The sequence below is a fragment of the Desmodus rotundus genome, chromosome 5 (assembly GCF_022682495.2).
Source record: "Desmodus rotundus isolate HL8 chromosome 5, HLdesRot8A.1, whole genome shotgun sequence".
In the NCBI taxonomy this organism is placed as follows: Eukaryota; Metazoa; Chordata; class Mammalia; order Chiroptera; family Phyllostomidae; genus Desmodus; species Desmodus rotundus.
In genome coordinates, this window is record NC_071391.1 from 117,891,604 (window position 1) to 117,915,171 (window position 23,568).

At 43.7% G+C, this 23,568-nt stretch overlaps 1 protein-coding gene across 1 annotated transcript in view; it reads left to right on the top strand.

The window, feature by feature from the left end:
• ANXA4 (annexin A4) overlaps window positions 1–23,568 on the top strand; it is a 60,632-nt gene that overhangs the window by 22,810 nt on the left and 14,254 nt on the right. Inside the window, exons 2-8 of the mRNA XM_053924803.2 lie at window positions 4,461–4,515; window positions 7,174–7,261; window positions 11,301–11,395; window positions 13,913–14,026; window positions 14,802–14,892; window positions 16,387–16,466; window positions 18,233–18,289. Coding sequence (XP_053780778.1) covers window positions 4,507–4,515; window positions 7,174–7,261; window positions 11,301–11,395; window positions 13,913–14,026; window positions 14,802–14,892; window positions 16,387–16,466; window positions 18,233–18,289 — 534 coding nt within the window. The 5' untranslated portion in view covers window positions 4,461–4,506. The remainder of the gene's footprint in view (window positions 1–4,460; window positions 4,516–7,173; window positions 7,262–11,300; window positions 11,396–13,912; window positions 14,027–14,801; window positions 14,893–16,386; window positions 16,467–18,232; window positions 18,290–23,568) is intronic.

A 23,568-nucleotide genomic window follows, 5' to 3' on the forward strand; every position in this document is an offset into this window, starting at 1 on the left:
ATGGTTGAGCATTGTCCCCAGTTGCCAAGGTGGAGGGTTTGATCCCCAGTCAGAGCACATCATGAATGTGTCAATAAGTGGAACAACAAATTCATGTTCTCTCGCTCTTTCCAAAATCAATCAATAAAAAAATAAATAAAACTTTGTCTTAAAATCTTCAGGAACCCTACAATGAGTCCTCATTGCAGAATTCCATATTGCAGAGAAGTGACAGTTTTCCACCCACAAACTGCCTAACACTTTGGTTTTTTTAGACGTCACAAACATATGGTCCCTTCAGTCTTCGTCTGTGTACCTTGAAGAGTCCTGATGCTTTTAGGGTCACTCGAATCACACCCAGTCCTGAGTGTGTTTGTGTTTCATGCGTGTCAAAGCTGAGCCACAGTGGTTGAATATTTTGCTCCACCTGGGAGCAACAAAGCAGTTTTTCAAACCCCGACAGCGGTCTGAGTCATTGTGAACTCGGTCATATCGTTTGGGCCGTGGAACTGTGGGCTGCCCTTCAGAGAGAGGGAAAGAGTGAATCAGGGAGGCTGGGGGAAAAGGATCCTGTAAAGAATCCCCGGCGCTGCAGGGCCATGGGGCACGTGGGAGGACTTACAAGTGGAGCTTCTCCGCGAGAAGGGCCTTTCGTCCTTTGGGGGCTGATCATTTTGTGTAGTTAAGAAGAGGTCTGTTGTAATCATGTATTAGGGGAGGGATGTATGGGGTTCCTTCCCCTCTCTCCACTCCTCCCTATCCTTGCCAAGAGTTCCTGAGACCTTACTGGGTGCCAGGTGCTGTGCTAGTAAGCATTTGTGTGGATTAACTTTACATGGATTATCTGATATCTAATGAACCAAAGGGTACCACTTCTTACATTCATTTCTCTAATTAGAAACTGCTTTGGTCTAGTAAATAATAAATGTAACAGCTGTCTCTATATAAATGGGCTTATGCTGTGTGCTGTCCAAGTTTCAAAATAAATTATCTGGCTAAAAGTACCCCGTGTTCAAGCATGATACATTTTTTTCCTTTAGTAAAATATTTCTAGCTCACTGAATAATAACTTTCAGTTATTCCCAGGAAGCTTTGCTGAGGCAGTCTTTCCCCTTCTTGACGTGGTCAAAAGGACTGAAAGTATTTGCGTTGAAGGCTGGCTTTTGTGGGAGGTGTCCCCTTTCCCTGCCCCTCACTCATGTCATTTAGTCCAAAACTACATGGAAGCAAAGGGAGGACCCTTGCTCCTAAAAGCTGTATCTGCCAGGTCATCAACCAATTAACAATTCAGTCCAGCTCACATGTTAACTACATTAACGATGAATGTGGGAGCATTTTGGTAACTTATGTGATGTGACACAGAGCCGCTAGGTGAAAGTGTGGCTAAGGCCCCTGAAAGTCTCAAAAAGCTCTGCTCTTGGCTCACCCTAGCACGTTCTGGGCAGATGTGACAAAGGCATCCTTCCTGCCTCCACAGGTGGTCTTGGCTCTCCCCCACCCCCATCTCATGCCACTCTGGCCCTAGTTCTTGCTGTTTTTGTTCAAATAAACACAGCAAGTTTATTCTTGCCTCAGGGCCTTTGCACTAACTGCTTCCTCTGCCTGAAGCAGTTCTCCAGAACTGTGCTGAACCCCTTCTCACGTAAGTCTTAGCTCGATGTTATCTCCTTGATAGCCCTGTCCAGTCCAGCTCCTTCCCGGTAACCTGACCACATCCTCCTCCAAACCAGCGTTCAGCAAACTTGTTCTGTGAAGGGCCAGATATGAAATGGTTTCAGCTTTGGGAGCAGCACAGTCTGTCACAGCTACCCGTCCCGCGTGGCAGCGTGAAAGCAGGTGTAGACAATGCGTAAACGGATGGCTGTGACTAAGCTCCAGTAAGTCTTTTCTTCCCCTGTTTTAAAAATTGTTGTTCAAGTGCAGTTTTCTGCCTTTTCCCTCGACCCCTCCCCACCAGTAAGTCTTTATCTGTGAACACTGAAATTAATTCACATAATATTCACATACCATGAACTATTATTTTGATTTTTTTTATCAACTACTGAAAATGCAAAAACTGTCCTTAGCTTGTAGGCCGTACGAAAACAGGATTTGGCCCATGAACTGCTCCCTGCTCCCTGTCACGATCCTGTTGTATTTCCATCTTACTGGTGTCTGAAATTACCTTATTTACTCATTTGTTTATATGTTGTCTATCTCTCCTGGCAGACTGTAAGCTCCTGGAAGGCAGGCTCTTTGTCTTATTCACTGTATCGTCTCTAGCAACTAGAGCAGTGCCTGGAATGTGGAGGTGCTTTATGAGTATTTGGTGATTGGATGAATAAATTTATATTGTTTCACGAGCCACCAAATCCAACAAAGTCTTCCTTCCACATCTCTCACATGTGTCCTCTTCCAGAAACCGCAACCTACACAGGTCTTTGCCCTGCCTGTCTGTCCCTGTAGTAGTGAAACTGAAGGGCAACCAAGTCCGGGGCTCCTGCTGTCTGCCACTGCTCAGCTAGGAAGCAGACAGGGATTGGATTCTAATTGTGCTTTTATTACTATCAGAGGCCAGCAATCTGAGAAGGTGGCGGGTTAAAAAAAAAACCCTAACATCCACCTGACCTTGAGCCTTCAGAAGCAAGTGTACGTGGGGGAGATGCGGGAATTGGGAAGGGGCAAACCCCCAGGGGGAGCGCCTGCGTGCTGTTTCTTCTGGGAGGGGGAGCTAAAAGGGGAGTCATGCAGCTTCTTCTGCAGTGTTCTCTCTCCTGTTTGCATTAGCCTTCTTCACTTCCCCAGATGTCTGTGGTTTCTGGCCGGGGAGGTTTTGTACTCTCTGGTTAGAGGGGAGAGGTATAAGCCATTTGCCCTCGATTGTCCTTGGTTAGGGGAGATAAGGTCTTGCGATTCACCAGATGGCTGTACATTGCTCAAACTGTTTGGCCTTGTTTGATTTTCTTATCTCAGTTTCCTCATTCCACTTGCCCAGGAATGTTCCTAGCTTCTTACTCTCTTGTCTCAGCATCTCAAGCCTTCTTGACCCCTTGTCTCCCTCCAAGCTACCCTATAGTATAGTCCCTTGTTAAATAAAGTATGTCTTTTACTATATCATTTCTCTGCAAAAACCAAAACCTTTTCACGATTTTCCTATCACCTACAGTATAAAGTCCAACTTCTCAGATGGACCCTTACTAACCAGTTCCCTGCCTGCTTTTCCAGCCTTATTTCTGAGCCTCCCCTGGAGTGAGCCCTCTGCTCCAGCGGCCTCATCTCCTCATTGTCCCTGAAGCCACCGCACCTTGCCACCTTCCTCAGGCTGTGCACCAGTACCCGTTAGCATTCCCCTCAGACAGGCCTTCCCTGTGTAATACGTGGTAAGTCTGCAGTGAGTGATGGGAGCCAGGAAGGATGGAGCTGAGCCTAAGGAGAGCCAGAAGACGAAAAGTGAATATGGCCAAACTCGAGTTAATCAGTAACAAAGTGGTTTAAGGAGGATTTAGTTATTTGGGGGGAAATAATTGAAAGGTGCTGCTTGGTAGGTTTGTTGGGGCTAGTGCTTTTCAAACTACTGTGCAGACGACTATTTGAAGAATCTTGTTAAAATGCAGATTCTGGCCTTAGGTATGGGGTAGGGCCTGAGATTTTGCATTTTTAACAAGCTCCCAGGTGATTGATGTCCATGCTTCTGAGTCTAGGATGATTCTTTGAGCATCAAGAATCTAACTAAATGCTTAGGAAAGGAGCCTTTTCCATAGGACTTAGATATGGAAACAGGGAGTCAGTGGGCCTGACCCCCCAGAGGCCTGCGTGTGTATCCTGAGAACACCCAAGAGTCCTAGACGACAAGAAAGACATTTGATGACAAATGACTGAGTCAATGTGTGACGATCGAAGTCTTCTTGGTGAAGGAGGGGTTGCTGAAGAGAATTAAGGAGTGCGTTAGGCTGCAGCTTAAAGGGAGAAGCACCTTTAAGTCCTGAGATGGTGGCAGTGAAGGTGGCCATTGGGAAACAAAGAGTCTAATGTTGGTTGGGCTGTTGGCCTGTCATCACACGTGCGTGTGCACACACACACACACACACACACACGCTGGTGTAGGCTGGAGTGCAACACTCTCCCCTTGAAATAGCCAGATTATCTCTTCTCTCCAAGGAGGCACCTCTTCTGATCCACCAGAACGTGCAGTTCAGAATCTAAGTTTTGCTTGAGTACAAGTAATGTACTTCCCTGTAACAAAATAATAGGAATCGTTTCTGTAATGTGTATCTCCAAACAGAAGAGTGGTTGCGGAAGTATACTGCCGGTGTAATAAACTTGCCCGTTTCCACAGTGTCTCTTTAATTATTAGCCTGGCCCTTGTATCTCTGACTGACTAATAGCTGGCCTTTTGATGAAACTGGATGTTATTTCCCTATGGTTTAACTTCGTGCAAATCGTAAGCTATCCAGATTAATGATTTCCCCTTATCAGTAATTTTCCCTCTGCTTTTATCACAGAAGAACTTCTGCTTGGGTGACTGAACTCTGATCTTGGCAGAGAGTCATGGCCATGGTAAGTTGTGGAGTGCCTCGTCCTACCTGGTGCCAGCCACAGACAGGTACAGGATGCTTACTCAGTGACAGCTGGCCTATACAAGGCTTGTTTGCTCAACAGAGGGGATGGAGGAGGAAATGAAAAGCAGTTCCTTTTTTTTAAGCACCATTTTAATTTATTTCAGGGGTGGTGAATAACTTGACCCTGAATATTAATTTAAAGAGAAACCTTTTAACATCCTGAAATGCAGAATCAAGTTGTAGTTCATTATAAAAAAGTTAGGCAAAGAAAGAGAAAAAATGAAAATTCCGTAGATACCGCCAGGACCGGAGTGCCATCCGTGTTTTGGTGTGACCCCATCATTACAGACTCATCAGGAAGGGTGCATATCGCCATGTGTGCTTGTCATCTGCCCCGGCTTTTGGCTGTGACTGGACTCCTTCGAGCTTGGTTATCTGATCTTTGAGACAAGCAGGGAATCGGATCCCTTTGAGAATTCCATGAAGTTCAATGCTGAGATGGAAACTGAGCTTCTTAGCTGCAAACGTGGCTCTGCCTAAGGCTGGCCATCTGCTCTTCTTCTCCCACCCAAATTAGGTTTCGGAATAGGCAGGTGATTCTGACCCTTGCCATTCTGGGAGGGAATAATAAAAGTAGAATCTTATACCTGGAGAGAAACTAGAGATTCCGCTAGATCTAGATGCCTTCCTTTAGGAAGCTAGATGTGTAAACTATCCTGAACAAATAGCAATATACTCTTAAATTACTTTTTATGTTAGACATTCTAGAACTTTCTTCATCATCCCTGATAGTCAAAGGCTTACTCATGTCTGTTCAAAATCACTTATACTTTAATTTAAAATTAATTTCTTCTTGATAGATTTTCCCTGGACTTGGAGAACATTTACTCAGGCATGTTTACAGTGCCCTTACTTTTTGCCAGACATGGTACTTGGCTCTGGGGACTCAAAATTCGTGGGGCACTCTTCCTGTCCTTAACAAGCTCACAGCCTTCCTCCATGTGATGACTGTAGTCAGGTGGTCCTCTGAGGTGCTTCCCACTCGGGGAGGATTGCCTCAGAGCTCTCATCCTTTCTCCCAGGACCTGTTTCCCCACCACCACGGTTACTTATTGAACAGATAGAGGAAATTTTGTAAGGAAATGAAAAACACACAGTAGTCACAATATTGTAATTCCCCACTGTGATCCCTCATTTTATTTTAGACCCTTCTCACATGTATTATGGTTTTTAAATGTTATATTAGTAATAAAAGCATAAATAACAGTTAAGTATGTATTTAATCTTCACTATGCTAACATGTTAATAATACATTTTGTAGCTTATTAAAATTACTCCAGATGGTGAAAGTATGGATGTTTAAAAAAATTTTTTTTTCATTTATTGATTTTAGAGAGAGAGACGTATCTATCTATTGTCCACTTATTTATTCATTCATTGGTTGATTCTCACATGTTCCCTGACCAAGGATTGAACCCACAACCTTGGTGTATGGAGATGACACTTTAACCAACTGAGCTGCCCAGCCAGGGCTGAAAGTATGGATGTTTTAATTTTCTTCTTAAATTAAAAAAAAAAAAAATTCCTGCCTGACCAGTGTGGCTCACTTGGTTGGGCATCGTCCCACAAAGAGAAGGATCACTGGGTCCATTCCCAGTCAGGGCACAAGCCTGGGTTGCCGGCCGGGTCCCTGGTTGAGGGCGTGTGAGAGCAACCAACTGATGTTTCTCTCCCTTTCTTTCTCCCTCCCTTCCACTCTCTCTGAAAATAAATAAATAAAATCTTTTTTAAAAAAAGTAAAATAGAATACAGTACCATCATCAGACCTAAAAATGTTAACACTGATATTTTTAATGTCATCAGTATTGTCAGTGTTGAAATTTCCAATTGTCTAATAAATGCATGATTTTTTACTCTTTGACTCAGGATCCAAATAAGGTTCACCCATTATGATTATTGATATGCCTTTTTAGTCTATTTTTAGCTATAGTTTCCCTCCATCTCTCTTTTCTAATTCTCCTTGCAATTTATTTGTCTACAACCCTGTGGTGTGGGTTAACATTTTCCTCTCTCTTCAATTTACTGTAAGTTGGTATTTGGCTCTAGAGGCTTGATCGGATTCAGGCTTGTCTTGTGTGTGTGTGTGTGTGTTGCGGGGATGGGCAGGGCAGGGACGAGGTTATTGCATAGGTTGTTGCGTAACCTATTTTGCCTCTTCCCTCTTTCCCCACCAACTTGCCTCTGTCCAGCTGCTCCCGTAAAAGCCAGTTCCAGCCTCAGGGCCTTGGCTTTAGCTGCTTCCTCTGCCTGTAGCACTTGCCTGCACTGAGCTTTGCATAGTCAGCTGCTTCCTGTCATTCAGATCTCAGCCTAAATGTCACTCCACAGAGCAGCCCCTCTAGGACCCCTCTCACCACCAGCCACTTGGTGGAACATTTATTTGTTGGCTTGCTTACTATCTTCCCTTTGTCCCTTCCCCCCAAACTGGAATATCAACTTTATGGGAGGAAGAGCCTCATCTCTCATGGTCTCTACTGTGTGCCCAGCACCTAGAATAGTGTCTGGCCCACGGTAGGTGCTCCGCAAATTTTGCCTAATGAGATGCCTCCGTCTTGGTAAGATGCTGCCTCTTGGTCACCTCTTTTTCTGTGTTTAGGAAACCAAAGGAGGCACCATCAAAGCTGCGTCGGTATTCAATGCCACTGAAGATGCCCAGACCCTGAGGAAGGCCATGAAAGGCTTTGGTAAGTGTCCGCCCCCTTGTGTGTTATGTGCCACAGAGTCTCGCAGAGGGTGCTGTGGCCACTGGCCTCTGTGAATAGGGCTCACTCTCAGAAAACACAGTGGGAACAAGTCGACTTTCCAGGAAAAATCTGATGGAAGGGCCTAGTTACTCATTTTACTATAGAATTTTTAATTTAATGTTCTCATTCTCTATGTTTCCAATTATTTCAACCTGTTTTGGATTACAAGATTTTGAAATCGATATATGAATATTTAGAAATGTATTTATTTTCCAGTTAGTGCTAGATGTGTGTAGTGCCATAAGGTTTACAAGGCACTTTCACAAATATTATCTCAATGGTTATGTACAGTGACCCTGTGATTTAGTAAAAGCAGCTCTTGCTACTGTTATTTTCACCCCATTTTACAAATGTGAAACCGAGACCCAGAGAAATGAAGTAACACAGTCAGTCACATAGTAAGTAGAACTGAGCCATGAGTCACACTCAACAGAGCCCAGTGCCGAGCCTGGGCTTGCCCACTGGAAGTCCACATTCTTCCACAGGCACAGGAAGTCCTCTGCCTGTTGCTGTGATTGGCACAGCTGCGCAGTACCAGCATGCAGCGAATGGGATTTTATGTGAGAAGGCTGTGTGTACATGACTAGAAGGGCTCATCACCCAAGAAACTACCTTCCGTTTAGCTCCCCCAGGGCGCAGGCTTCATGCCAGGTGAGCACAGTCAAGCTGGGTGCCCTGCAGGCAACCCTGGCCTAGGTCCTTGCCTGGGTGGACTCTTGGCCAGAGAAGTGCTTCCTGGTTGTAGGCTGTTTAGAATTTCCTTGAGATGTGGATTAAAATATTGACCATGTATTTCTACCTAAGAACGGCTCATTTTACTTAGCCCCAATGCTCCTAACTGCAACAGCAACGATACCGATAATAGTGAACATGTGTCAAGCTCTGTTACGTGTCAGGCACAGTGTGTTCTGGGATTACCTGTTTTAATCCTAATAGCCATTTTACTGATGAGAACGTTGACACGTAGGGAGGTGTGCTGACTTGCCCAAGGTCTCAGAACTGGTCAGTGTTAGAGTCAGGACTCTAGGCAATTCCAGGTCGTCTGCCCTCGGAGCTGGAGTTGGAGCCACTGTGCCATCGTGCTGCCCAGCTCTGAACAGAGCATGTTCTAAATCTATGTATTTATCTCCTCGTTTTCCCTTTTTCATACATAAATTGTAAAATGTACTTGGCCCACTCTTTTTTCAGGCTAATCTTGTTTCTTTGGTAAATGTCAAGAACAGCATAATTCAGAATGTGGACCACATGGCATCCAGAATTCTCAGAATCAGAGCCAATGCTTTTTAGGACCTGCTGTGTGGGGGCAAATGCAAGGCAGATGGCTGGAGAAGACAAGGGTTGTAACACCTAGTCCTTGGGCTCAACTAGTCCATGGGTGCTGGTGGTCAAGGCAAGTAGGGAAATAACTAGGACCAGTTCATGATATGAAGGCTATAGGAGGGGCACCAATGAGATCCAATTAGGATTCAGAGAGGAGATCTGAACCCCCACATTGTACCTGGGGGCTTCAGGAAAAACTTCTTGAAGAATGTAGAATTTGAGGCAGGCCTTGAGAAACAAGTTGGGTTTCAATAAATAGAACTAAGAGAGAATGTATTTCACGTTTAGGGAACAGTATGAGCAAAGACATGGGGTGAGTGTCTGGATCATCCCATTTTCCAGTTTAGCCGAGGCCCAGGGGAGTCATGGTAAATACGTGGAAAGGGATCTTGTAGCAGGAGGTACTTGCAAAGCGGGAGTTGGCTGGTTGGGAACTTCCTGAGCAGGCAGGTACCAAAGGGAGGTCCAAGAGTACTACTGAGAAGGCCAGCTATAGAACACAGGCATGGGGGCAGGGTGGCCCAAAGGCATTGACCAGGAAACAACCAATGCCAGAACCATGATGCTAAATGGAAGGGGTTCGGGACACATAAACCAATAGACTGGTCATGAAGGAGGTCAAGAGAATGGAGTACAGTACAGTTGGGTCTGGATTTGGCTGCCTGATATCCTTTTATATGGATCTTTCTTTTGAGTAGTGAATGCAGTGTTGTGGGGAGTCTCAAATGCCAGACTGCAGCACCTATAATAAAGCCAGCAAGCAGCAAATAAAGCCCTTGTGTCTTCCTGGGCAGGGGAGGGATACTGTGAGTTTTATAGGAAAATGAATCTGGCAAAACTGAGTCTTCAGAAAAATCAGTTAGAAGGTACAAATACTAGTTAGCAGATGTCTGCAGTTGTTTAAGAAAACACCGTGAAGTCCTGAATGGGAGTGGGAGTGGTAGGAATTCAAAAGAGGGAACAGATGAAAAAAGATAGCAGGGCTAGATTTTGCACATTTGGCAGGAAATTTGAATGTGGAGGAAGAAAGAGGGTAAAAAAATCAAAGCTATTTCGAGGATTTAAACTTGACTGACTGGAAAAAGAGTGGTGTCTCTCGCAGAAAATAGGATAAGCAAAGGGCAATGAGCCTTCTTTCCCCCGCTGAGATTTCTGAAGGGGAAAAGAATGGTTGTATCTATTACCCTCTTTAAACAAAAAAGAGAGAGAGAGAGAGCAGAAAGTGGGTATCTAAGGTATGTAAACAAAGTTCTGTGGCTTCTCTATACCTCACATTTTTCTGGATTTCTGATCTTGCAAAGAATAACCCTGGAGAATCTATATTTTTCATTTCTCCCTGAAATATTTCAGTAGAATCTCTTCTATAATCCATCACAACTCCCCACACAGCACAATGAGGAAACAGAAAACTCACAAAACATATATGAACATCCAGCTGTTACTAAGACACGGGACCAATTTGAGAAATAAAAATAAATGACCCTGTAAAAAAGCTGCTGCAAAAAACAGGCAAACACAACTTAGAACATTTCTAATTTGTAATTCATATTGTAGTTTTGGTAGTATATTGCATCATGCAAATTTATGGGCAATTATAAAAAAAGGAGCCATCTGAGATCAGGAAAGACAGCTTGGAAATGAAAAACACAATTACTGATATTAAAACTCAGTAGATGCTGTGAGCAGCTAATTTAGACCCTGCAAAGTGCCAAATCAGTATATTGAAAGACAAATTTGAATTGCTTCAGAACTCAGAGAAAATTATAAAAAGATTAAAAACAAGAAGAGAAAAAGTTAGCACACAGAAATAGATACATGAGATCGAAAAGACAGGAGAATTCCTGAGGAAAGGGAAAGCATGCTCCCAGCCAATGCTCATTGCCTAGTACGTGCTGGGCATTGTGCTACATCAGCAATTTTCTGCCTTTTTCATCTCATTGCACACATAAACTAATTACTAAAATTCTGTGGCACACCAAAAATATGTGTTATATTTTTTGCTGATCTGACAAAAAGAGACATAATTTTGATTGATTTACAAACAAAATAATACTAGTAATTACCTACTCTTTTTGCTCCAGAGTGACTTTTTAAAAAATCAGGTGCCTATAATTGTATGTAAAGATTTCTGGTACCAAGAATTAACCAATCAGACACAACCTTATGCAACGTGACCAATAAGATACCACTGTATTAATTGGTTCAATACAGGGCATTCATATCCAACAGCTATTGTTGTGTTGGCTGTTGTCATTTTTTAATTTGACCATCTGAGGGGAAAGAAAGGTCAGTGCCCCTGGCTAAATAGTCAGGTACTGCATGTTTTAAAAATTCTTGCAGCACACCTGTTGAAAACCTCTGTGCTAAGTAATTCACTTAATTGTCCTATTTAACACTTGGAGCAGCCTAATAATCACTCACATTTATAGATAAAGAAACAAATACTCTGAGAAGTTAACTATTTTGTTTGGTGGTATGTAGGTAATTAAAGGAGAGGCTGAGACTCAAACCTAGTGTCTGTTTCCCCCCAAAGTGGACAAACCCCCTGAACCCCTGAACAAACCTCTTTTCTTAGAAAGCTCTCTGCGTGTGTTCGGGTGGCTTCACTTCCCGCAAGGAACCCATTTTTCATTCCTCACTGTCTTCCCTACGTTGCCAGGCACCGATGAGGACGCCATTATCAACGTCCTCGCCTACCGCAACACGGCCCAGCGCCAGGAGATCAGGACGGCCTACAAAACCACCATCGGCAGGGTAGGTCACAGTCTCTCTGCTCTAGATTCCTGAGGTCGCCCTGTGTTTTTGAAAGGTGGATGCTTTGCCTTATTTAAAGATATTCTTGAAATACAGTGGTTTCAACATGCTTCCTCACCTGTCCTTAGCAAGAAGTGATTTCAAGGAGCTGTTGATTCACAGAGCTCAGGGCCCAGCTTGGCCTCCTCCCACCCAAGTCCTCTCGGGGACCTGGTTGTTGCATGGACTTACCCAGCACCCTTTGAGCACTGGGCAAGGCTGAGCTTCCAGTGTTGCTTCCTTAGGCTCCTTTTAGGCCACTCCACACTGACTAAAATATTTAAGTTCAGCTTGTTTTTAACAGGCTCTCCTAGGACTTAGGGTCTATTCCGCCTCTTCACATAAACCCATTTGCATATATGCATTCCTTTGATGATTCTCAGTTGAGGAATAGCCCTCAGATTCTAGGACGGGGCTGATGTGTTTGTGTATGTGTGTGTGTGAGTATGTAATTTATTAACGCATGCGTTCAGCGGTTGTCCACTTACTATGTTTTGCCCTTCTGTTCGAATCCCACACCCCTCAGGAGCCCTCTCTCAGTCTCCATTTTCAATGACTCACTTACCAGCCTCATTACACCCTGTCTTCCCATATCACTGAACACGTATCTGTGTGATCAGCAAGAATCTTTTCATTGAGGAAACACCAATGAGTTCTCCATGTCTCAGAGTATAGGAACTCTGATAGTATTTCTATTCTTGAGATATTTTATAACCAGTCAGACTGTGGCTGCTACTCAAAGACAGCCATTAAAGTGCAGGGTGGGACAGGGACAGGGACAGGGCTGGCTCAGCCATCTAGCATCTGCACGCAGACCTTGCTGGGCACCCCATAGGGAATGGGATTATCCATAGCTCAGACTACCTTCTGAGCATTAAACTCTTCTCCATTCCCAAAGAAATTTAATGAGCACAAACAGGCATGAATGTGCATGTGATGTGGGAACTAGACGCCTAACGCATGCTGCCACACACATTCGGGATCGATTATTCCAAACTTCAGAACTAAGCTAATCTAATGACGGTTTGTTAAGATGACCAATCTTAGTGGATCAAGTACTAATTCATTCATTCATTCATTCATCCATTCATCTATTCATTTCATAAGTGGATGTAACATCAAAATATTCACAATATATTGAAATACTGTGTTATGGAATTAGGTTTGTGAGGATCAGAGATCTGGACACGAATAGCAACTTAGCTCCTTATTGGTTGGTTGCTCTTAAGCTGGTTGTTAAACCCTCTGACCTAGAAATGTGAATAAATGTCTCTAGAATTTATTACTTTGTCCAAATAATTGCATTTCTTTTTAGGAATTGAGCCTTAAGAAATAATTATAAGTGACCAAAGAGATGCAACTAAATGCCTGTGTATACAGCATTAGAAAGACAAACAGGGAACTGGTTAAAGGAATCGTATTGCATCTACATATGTAAGTTTCTGCAGCTATTAACAGTGTCAGAGTGAAGACTCAGACACAGAGAGCGGAATGACAGTTGACAGAGGGGTGGAGGTTGGGGGACTGATGAAAAAGGTGAAGGGATTCCATACAAATTAGTGGTTACAGAATAGTCAGAGACGTAATTACAGCATAGGGAATAGAGTCAATAATATCCTAATAACTGTGAATGGGGCCAAGTAGGTGCTGGAAATGTCAGGGGACCACTCTGTGAAGTACAGGACTGTCTGACCACTATGCTACACATCTGAACCTAATACAGAACAGTATTTGAATGTAAACTGTACTTGGAAAAATGTCATAAGTGAATATTGACTTGGAAATATATTCAAGAGATATTGTTAAGTGTGTGTACACATTTAAGTCAATGTCTATAAACTTTTTGGTCTCGGGACCCCTTTGCACTCTGAAATTATTGAGGATTTTTTGTTTTTGTGGATTATATCTATTGATATTTACCATACTAGAAATTAAAATTTAGGAAATTTTAATTTATATATCTGTTAGTTTATTAAGGAAATAAACCCATCGCATGTTAATACAAATAATAATTTAATGAAAAATAGCTACATATTTCAAAACAAAAAAATTTCAGTGAGAAGATTGGCATTGTTTTATATTCTTCAAATTTCTGTGTTGTCTGGCTTGGCAGCTGAATTCTCTATCTGCCTCTTCATCGTTTGTTTGCCACGTGTGGCTTTTGTTGAGGTATATGAAGAAAACCTGGTCTTGTACAAATATATTCTAGGAAAAGGGAGGAGTATTTTAATAGCCTTTCAACATAATTGTAAATTTGTAGATATATCAACTATTCTTTGGCAAACTTAACTGTACGATTGTGAGAGAATGAGAGTGAAGAGGCAAATAATGTCTTAGTGTTGTAAGGAAGACAGTTACATCTTCATTATGACCTCGCAGGTCTCCTGAAAGGGTCGTGAAGGCGCCAGGGACCGCACTTTGAGAGCGGCTGGTTTAAGATACTGCAGCAGTTAAGCACGCTGCTCTCTTGGGTTGCAGGACCTGATAGATGACTTGAAGTCGGAGCTGAGTGGCAACTTTGAGCGTGTGATCGTGGGGATGATGACGCCCACCGTGCTGTACGACGTGGAGGAGCTGCGAAGGGCCATGAAGGTCTGTGCTTTTCCCCTCTCATGCTCTCCGCGCTGGCAGGGCAGACGCTGACCAGCTTTGGCAAGAAACCACGACAAAGGCCCTCTGAGAGTGGGGAGCATGTGGGGAGCATGAGGGGTAGGAGGAAGATTTTCCTTCGTTGATGACAACTTGAAGACATGGCATTACATCATAGCACTTGTGATATAAAAATTGTTTTCCAAAAAGGTACAGAATCGTTCTCTTTCCTATGGCTCTGTAGGGAGTGATTACGGGGCTTTCATTGCAGCTTCAGAAACTTTCTTGCCATGTCAGCTACTTTTGAGATATGAAACTCTACAGCTGACACCTTGGAGCCTCTGGGGCTGCTCTAGGCTCCGAAGTAGCAAAAAAAGGGTTCTCTGCCTCCCTAGACGCCAGATGCATTACTCTCCTCAATCATGTCAGTAAATACTCAGTCTTGTGGATGGTTTGGAGCCTTTGCCAGAAGATTCTGCCCTTCAAGGAAAAGTACAGGGGAGGTCAAGGGAAGATTAAGCTCCCAGGGGGCAGAAACTATGCCTATCCTGGCACAATAACCAACACTTAGAAACAGCCCATAAATGTTTGTAATTACTAATAATGATTATAGTAAATACACTGGAACTTGGGACAATTAAAAATGAGCCAATCCTGTAGCCAGAACCCCGTGGGTTGTCTCGATTCTCTGCAGATCTCTGGTTGTATTCCTTCTCTGTCTGGGACCCAACTTTGTGAACTAACTCACGAAGCCTTCTCCTCTGGGTTTCCCATTTAGGGAGCTGGCACAGATGAGGGCTGCCTGATTGAGATCCTGGCCTCCCGGACACCTGAGGAGATCCGGCGCATAAACCAGACCTACCAGCTGCGTATGTAGCATCCTCAAGTAGCCTTGGCTGAGGTTTCACTGTGATCTGAGAACTAGACTAGCGACGGAGGGTTACCCACTGATCAGACTTCCTTCACAGAGAGAAACGCTAACTGTGAGGGATCCTCAGTTCTAAGCTCTGCTTTAAGGCAGATCCCTGTCCAGGCAGATTGTTGGTTTCCCAAGACTTCTCAGGTGAACATGCTACTCCACCTGACTTTCCCAGTGCCTAAGGTATCTGGTACCTATCATTTACCCTGAAAGCTGGAAAGTTAGTCCTTACAATGAGAGGACTGAAGGTGCTTGTTCAAAAGTGATAGAACCGTGAACCTTAGCTTTCCGGGGAATGACCCAGAGGGGCTATCTCACCCAACTGCTTACCTTCATTCAGACTAGACTGTATGTCCTCCAGCCATCTCAGAACGATAGCTATTGTTCCTCTCTTGAGAATCTCCAGAGGCTGATACATATGAAAAGCCTTTAAAAGATACATGCGTCTTTGCCCTAGGAATATAATAAAAAATGCACAGAGGTTTCCATCTCACAGTATTTATTCGGTGTTATACTTGTTATACTAGCTAAAAATGTCCAATAGTTTAGCGTAGTAGCTAAACAAAATATGGTGCACCTTTGCAGCAGACTGTTATGGAGTCATCAAAGGTATATGGAAGGATATTATTAAGTAACAGTAAATAGTATGCTATATGGATAAGTGAGAAAGACAAATCAAATAGCATGCCATGATTCCATTGTTTTAAAGAACGAAAAATAATATGGGTGTGGGGGGCAAAATGAGGCAGGGTATTCACCAAGATATTATCAATAATTACTGTATCTGGTGATTAGATTATAGTGAGGATTTTTTTATTGCCCCACCCACCTCTGCATTTTAGTTATTTTCCCCTAAGTTTTCTACAGTAAACATGTACTACTGTGGTGTTTGGCTAAGTGTTAGAGAAGTCTATGCTAAACCGTAGGGGCTGGGTTCTGGCACTGATCCCCACTTCTGCTGAGCGCAGGTCTCTCCCCCGGGAAGCACATCTAGAGGGCTGTGAAGGGTTGGAGCTTCCCTTGGGGAAGCTCTCAGGCGAATGACGTGGCAGACGAGGCACGTGCTAGAATTTGGGCTCGACAGCCCCCAGTTTGTTCCAAAACACACTTCTGGAACTCCACTGTATTTGCTTTCCGGTGTTACCGTTCTCTGTGTCACTGAAAACTACATTTAGAACAGGAGGAACAGTGAGGATTTTGTCCCTAGCTTTCTCCACCTCCCATTTCAAGGAACAAGAACATCTTGTTTTCACTATAATGACAAGATAAACTTATCTTGACTATTTTACTGGAGTTGCTTTTGAAAAACCGTGTGTGAGGTGAAAAGCTCATGAGGAGCTGCTTCGCCACCCAGGCTGGTCACGGAGGGCACCGAGGCTCTGGAGTGTGGCCCCGTGTTGAGCGGACTCTCACTCTGATGTGGCTAATTTTACTTTCTTGCTAGAATACGGGCGAAGCCTTGAAGATGACATTCGCTCGGACACGTCCTTCATGTTCCAGAGGGTCCTGGTGTCTCTGTCCGCTGTGAGTGGCGCCCTCTGCTTCTGATTGGGGTTGGGTTTACTGATATGCTCATTCTCTACCTACCCTCTTTTCTGGGCTTTCTCGTCCTTCTAACCTCTCAAATGTGAGTATTTCTCAGGTGATTTCTTGGGCCTCTCTGATGTTTTATCTTCTCTTCTTTAGAAACCCTGGCTAGTCGTGTACACCCATTTGTTCTAAATTATATATACGAATACCGAACATCTGCCTGGTCTTATTACTTAGTGCATTGAGAGTTATGAGGATGAGTAAGAGGCAGTTCCTGGGCTTTTGGAGTTTATTTCGTCTTAAGGGAATATGTCAGGTACACAATTGCTATAATAATAAAGGCTTGAAACATAAATATCTAAGGAGAGACACAGTAAAATGAAGGTTCGAGGAGAATTTCGGTTGCAGAAACAAAGAAAAGGCTTCATGGCAGAGGCGCAGGTTCAGAAAGGACTTGGAGGTTGCTAGAAGTTCAAGCAGCAGAGGTGTGGGCGGGTGCATTGCTAGGCAGGAAGAAGGCAGGAAACAAGGGGTGTGATCTGCGATCAAGGGGCTAAGCAGTCAGGCTGGTAATTACAGCAGCAAGGTGGAAGGATGAGCAGGGATTCTACATTGGGAGGAGTTAGCATTTCTTTGGGCACAGTAGGGAGCCACTGAAGGCTTGGGAGCAGTAGAGTGATATGATTAGAACCGCATTTTTAGAGGAGTAATATAACAGTCATGTGTAAGATTAATTTTAATGGCAAGGAAATGGAGGCTGGGAAAGCAGATAGAAAGTTGCCTCCGTATTCTATAGGAGAAATAAAGCAGGACAGGGCTAGTGTGGGACTGGGTGCCAGAAAAGAGAAGGGGAACACACAAGATATTTCCCATGACCTCGCCACTACATCTTTACCCCTGACCTCCTTACGGAGTGTGAGACTCATTTCTCACTGCTTTTTAGGTGTTCACTCACATAGTCCGCCATCGCCTCGAGTCAGCCCTCCTACACCAAACCTGAACTGCAGACCAGCTCTTCCTCCTGACTTGTCTTTTTCTGTTAATATTGGTGCTGTTCAAAACAAAACCCTGTAAACCATCGCCCACTTTGCTCTGCCTCTGATATTTACTTAATAACGCAGCCGGATTTTCTTATTTCTTGCCCATTCTTACCTTTCCTCCTGGATTTACCGATCTGCTGCGCCATACCTAGACTGTAGAATATTGAGACAGCAGAGCAACAAAAATAGTTTAACAAACCAGAGGAAAGTAGCCCATTTGCTGCTGTTCAGCATTCCACCGAGGCATCAACCTTGCCCTCCCTGTGAGCTGGTGTTGGTGAGGGATTGGGGGTGTTGCCATGTGTTCCTTAAGCCCCAGTGCTGGTCCCAGACACTCCCGATTCTCCTCTGTTCCCAGCCCCTGTTTGGCAGAATCAATCGATGTAGACTTGCCAGTTCCAAGGGCATGAATCAGCCGGGAAGAGGCGGGGGTGGGGGGGTGGGGAGCAGTCCACAAGCAGCATTTGTTCCCTTTCTAATGTTGCAGAGATGGTGCAGCAGGGGCTTTCCCTCTGGTAAGTGTTCCTAGGCTCTAATCAGAGCCATGGGAAAGTTGCAGGCGCACTCAAAGGACATCGCTCCTCTCTCAGTAGGCTGGAAGTGTGACCCCTTGTGGCATTCTGTCTTATTAACGTGTGGTTGGGTTCCCAGACATTCTGTCTTACCCATGTCTTCATGGCTACTCTCTCATTCTCTTTGGTTTGTTTTTCTCATCCTCAGGGTGGCAGGGATGAAACCAATTACCTGGATGATGCTCTCACGAGACAGGATGCCCAGGTGAGCAGAACGGCAGCTTCTTTCTTCTCTTTTGCCAGTAAGACAGTCCTTAGTTGGTGGACCCCCTCCTATTTCAGTGTATATTGGTCTGACTGGGATATGTTATAAAAAAAGATCCTCACAGATAACCTTTAATAGCAGAAGTTTCTTTCAAAAATACTTGAGGTTTGCGGGTAGTATGAGGCATCATTATATCAGCACCCCTGGATTCTGGATTTCTTGACATTGGGACCATGGTGTCGCCACCCCAGAGAACCGTGGAGTGTTTTCTGCATCACTTAGAGGTGAAGGGGCCTGCCTTTGTTTTGTTTAACTTGCATTTTTACTTCCCCAAAGAGAACTTTGATAGGACCTGTATGAAACAGCTTGGCACAGTGGTATTAATTAACCTGTTGGGTAAAATTAATACAAAACCCGAAGAGGCAGTTGTTTCCTTCGTACCCAGGCCACTCATGGCTGCCCTGGCACCACCTCCTGGGGGATTGACTGTGGCCAGATAACACTGATAATCATAGCTAATAAAAAGCAGGTCTTTTATCACATACCAAACACTGTTCTAGCTCCTGATACGGTGTATCCCTGTAGTAACCCTATGAAATAGTATTGTTATCCCCATTCTGTATACGAGGAAACTGAGGCTCAGAGAAGTCAAGTTCGTTGCTCAGTTCATACAGGTAATAAATGGCAGAACTGGGATTTGAAACTAGGCAATTTGGATCTAGACCCTGTACTCTTAACCCATACACAACCATAGAGAAGGACTGGTCCCATTCAGTGTGTGGAGGTATGAGCCACTATGGATTCTGCAGACAGGAACCTGTTGCTTTCACTAGAAGGGAGAGGGACATGTGTGTCATAAGAGTTCTGAGGACTCAGGGAGGCTCATGCCTTGCAGGAGACATAAGAAATTGCCTTCAGTCCAGAAGCTTTGAGGAGGGAGAGGGTATTGAAAACATTGCAACTCTTGAATGCTTATGTGAACTTCAGCTATCTCAAGGAGAGCATTTTTGGACATGGTGGAAGGACTCTCCATAGCCCTGATGAACCCTAAATTAAATGAAGAGTTAGTAAGCAGTTTATTCCTGAAACATTATATTCATTATCGATTTTGGGGGGGGGGGTGCTAAATGCCAGGCATTGTTTTGACTACTTTACATTTTTCCCTGAACAAATCTGGGCAGTAGATATTACTACTTCTGTTTTAGAGATTGGGAAACTGATGTAGAGATTTAAATAACTAGTCCAAGATCAGAAAGTTGGTAAAATTGGGCTCTTTCAATCCAGAGCTGTCTGATTTTCGAAAACCATGCAATTCAACAAATATTTTTGGGCTCTGCAAGGAGCACAGTTCTCCTTGGAGGTGACCAGGTGGAAAGGCACTTCTAAACAAGTTTGGGCTGGGGAAGTTGCACAGAGGGAGTAGTACTTAGAATGGAGTTTTTCTGGATCTTCCATATCTTAAAAAAAGGCAAAGAATTTGAAAACAACTCCAGCCAAGGCTTTAGCTCTTCCAGAATGAGCCAGTAGAAAACTCTGTGAACCTTTGCTCTTTAACTTGCATCAGCAGCAAGGGGATCATTGGCAGACTTTTTGGGTATTATAGCTGGGTTTTCATGTAGGAAAGTAAATCAGTTTGAGGTGAGAAGAATGATCAGGGCAGGTGGACTTTGGTAGTAATCACTTATAAAAGGAAGAAAATTTAAAATCCAGAGAGGCTGTTATTTAACCAGTCCACTTTTGCCTGTTCTTGGGATGAAACTTGCACAAATGGAAATACTAGGTAATGCTCAGGATTCCTACTTTAAAAAGAAATGCATGATATATTAAAACTCCCTTAAAAATGCCCTTCAGCCCTGGCTGGTGTGGCTCAGTGGACTGGGCGTCATCCAACAAACTGAAGAGTTTTCAGTTTGTTCCCAGTGGGGGCACGTGCCTGGGTTGCGGGGCCAGGTCTCCTGTTGGGGGCATGCGAGGGGCAACCAAACTATGTTGCTCTCTAGATACATCGATGTTGCTGCCCCTCTCTTTCTCCCTCCCTTCCTCCCTCTCTAAAATAAATAAATAAATAAATAAAAACTTTTTAAAAAATTCCCTTCAGAACTTTTGCTAGAATATGGAACAGATTTGATTTGCTTCTTCTGGGGGGGGAAAAAGCCAGGAAATACAAAAATAGGGACAACTCTGTATCAACACTGGAAACTATGGAGGAGGGCCATTCAAATGCCAAATGGGCAGCAAAGCTGGGCCAAGGATGTAGGAGGGCCATCCTGCCCCAGAAAAGAGGCTGAGTTGCCCCCAGCTGGGAACAGGCACAGTGGCTTCATGCAAACAGAAGAAACTAACCAGAGAAGACAGTGCTGAGTCTCAGCTGCCCTCAGTGGACTAGCTACAAGTGCTCCTGCTTGAAATTCATCCAAGTGAAAAGTGAGAGCTCTGCAAAAGATCCACTCATCCCGTTCCGGGGCGGGGAACAGGGATGGAGAGACTGCTCATCACTTAAAGGTGAAAGAGCTTGAAAATCAACAGCTTCTCACCTCGAACACCATGTGGCCTGTGAACAAACTGAGGCTTGAAGGGAAGCAAACAGGGCCATGCTGTAAGAAAGAGACAGATTTCAGATTGCTTTGGACCCTAATATAAATGAGAGAAAAGTGGATTATAATTAAACAAGAGCTAAGAAAGAAAAATAAATAACAGAGATGAAATGGAGCTGGATGAAGGGCAAGCAGGACTTTTTTAAAAAAGGAAGCTAGATGAGTTGAGATATGTTCTTAGATAGGGACTTCCAGCCAAGATGGAGGCGTAGGTAGATACACTTTGCTTCCTCACACAACCAAAAGAAGGACAACAAAAAAATTAAAACAAACAACAACCAGCACTGCCAGAAAATTGAACTGTATGGAAGTCTGACAACCAAGGAGTTAAAGAGGAAACATTCATCCAGACTGGTAGGAGGGGCGGAGATGGGCAGCCAGGGCAGAGATGATGCACGGCAGGGCAGTGGCTGGTGGTCTCATATTTGCGTGCAGATAAATTGGGAGGAACAACTGGGGAGCGAGACAGACCACACAACCCAGGGTTCCAGTGAGGGAAGAGAAAGCCTCCAAACCTCTGGCTGTAAAAACCTGTGAGGTTGCAGCGGTGGGAGAAATTCCCAGCCTCATAGGACAATTTGTTGGAGAGACCCACAGGGTCCTAGAACATACACAAGCCCCGCCGCACCCCCCCCCCCGGAATCAGCACCAGAAGGGCCCAATTTGCTTGAGGGTAATGGGGGAAGTGACTAAAAGCCCGTTAAGAACCAAGCCAGCAAGCGGCATTGTTCCCTCTTGGACCACTTCCCCACATACAGCACCACAATGCAGCAACTATGTGTTGCCCGGACCTGGTGAACACCTAAGGTTCCACCCCTTACAACATAAAAGGTGCATAGAGACAAAGAAATATGGCACAAATGAAAGAACAGATCAAAACTCCAAAAACAGAACTAAGTGATGAAGAGATAGCCAACCTATCAGATGCAGAGTTCAAAGCAATGGTAATCAGGTTGCTCACAGAAATGGTAGAGTATGGTCACAGAGTAGACGAAAAAGTGAAGGCTATGAAAAGTTAAATAAAGAAAAACATACAGGGAACCAACAATGAAGGGAAGGAAACTGGGACTCAAATCAACAATTTGGAGCAAAAGGAAGAAATCAGCATTCAACCAGACAGAATGAAGAAACAATAATTCAAAAGAGGAGAGCCTTAGGAACCTCTGGGACAACTTTAAATGTTCCAACATCTGAATCATACTGGTGACAGAAGGAGAAGGGGAAGAGCAAGAGATTAAAAACTTATTTGAAAAAATAATGAAGGAGAACTTCCCCAATCTGGTGAAGGAAATAGACTTCCAGGAAGTCCAGGAAGCTCAGAGAGTCCCAAAGAAGTTGGACCCAAGGAAGCACACACCAAGGCATATCATCATTACATTACCCAAAATTAAAGATAAGGAGAGATCTTAAAAGCAGCAAGAAGAAGGGAGAGAGTTACCTACAAAGGAGTTCCCATAAGGCTATCAGGTGATTTCTCAAAGGAAACCGTACATACAAGAAGGGGCTTGAAAGAAGTATTTAAAGTCACGAAAGGCAAGGACCTACGTCCTAGATTACTGTATCCTGCAAAGCTATCATTCATAATGGAAGGGCAGATAAAGTGCTTCCCAGATAAGGTCAAGTTAAAGGATTTCATCATCACCAAGCCCTTATTATATGAAATGTTAAAGGGACTTACCTAAGAAAAAGAAAATGATCAAAAATATGGACAGTAAAATGACAACAAACTCACAACTATCAACAACAGAACTTAAAACAAAAACAAACTAAGCAAACAACTAGAACAGGAATAGAATCATAGAAATGGAGATCACATGGAGGGTTATCAGTGGGGAGAGGGAGAAGGAAGAATGGGGGGAAAGGTGCAGGGAATAAGAAGCATAAATGGTAGGTACAAAATAGACAGGGGGAGGTTAAGAATAGCTTAGGAAATGGAGAAGCCAAAGGACTTACATGTACAACCCATGGACGTGAGTGAACTAAGGTGGGGGAATGCTGGTGGGAGGTGGGTTGCAGTGTGGAGGAGAATAAAGGGGAGAAAAAAATGGGACAACTGTAATAGCATAATCAATAAAAATATACTTAAAAAAAAAGAAAGAAATGTTCTTAGATAAAACAGGGAAAACCAGCATTTTCAGTTCATTAGAGGCAGGAATGATCAAAAATCACATTGCTGAAAACAGAATCACTGTTGTGGAGAGCTGTGCTGGAAAACTCTCCAGAATTCAGAAGAAAAGGACAAAGGCAGCAGAGAAAAGAAGGAATATAGAGGAAAACGATGGAGATTAGAATCGTGACAAAAAGGATATGGAAAACTTTGCAGTGGCATATACTTAAGGTATAATGAAGGTAAACATAAATTAAGGCACATGGTCCTGGTGTAAGGGTTGAGAGAACCCAGTGGAATGTCTAGGAGCTGTGAGAGCAGAAGCAGCCTGTGTGAGAACAGACAGCATTTTACAACAGTGAGGAAAACAGTGCTTACTCCATGGAGTTGGGACAACCGGCTAACCATTTGGAAAGAAAAAAGTTAGATCCCAACTTTCCCTCACATCATAATGAATTTCAAGTAGATTGAAGTTTTAATGTTAATAAATGAAGTCAGAAAGATACTGTAATAAAATGTTAAATATGTTTTTAAATCTGCAACTGGGAAAGGATTTTGTATGCCTGACACAAAAGCAG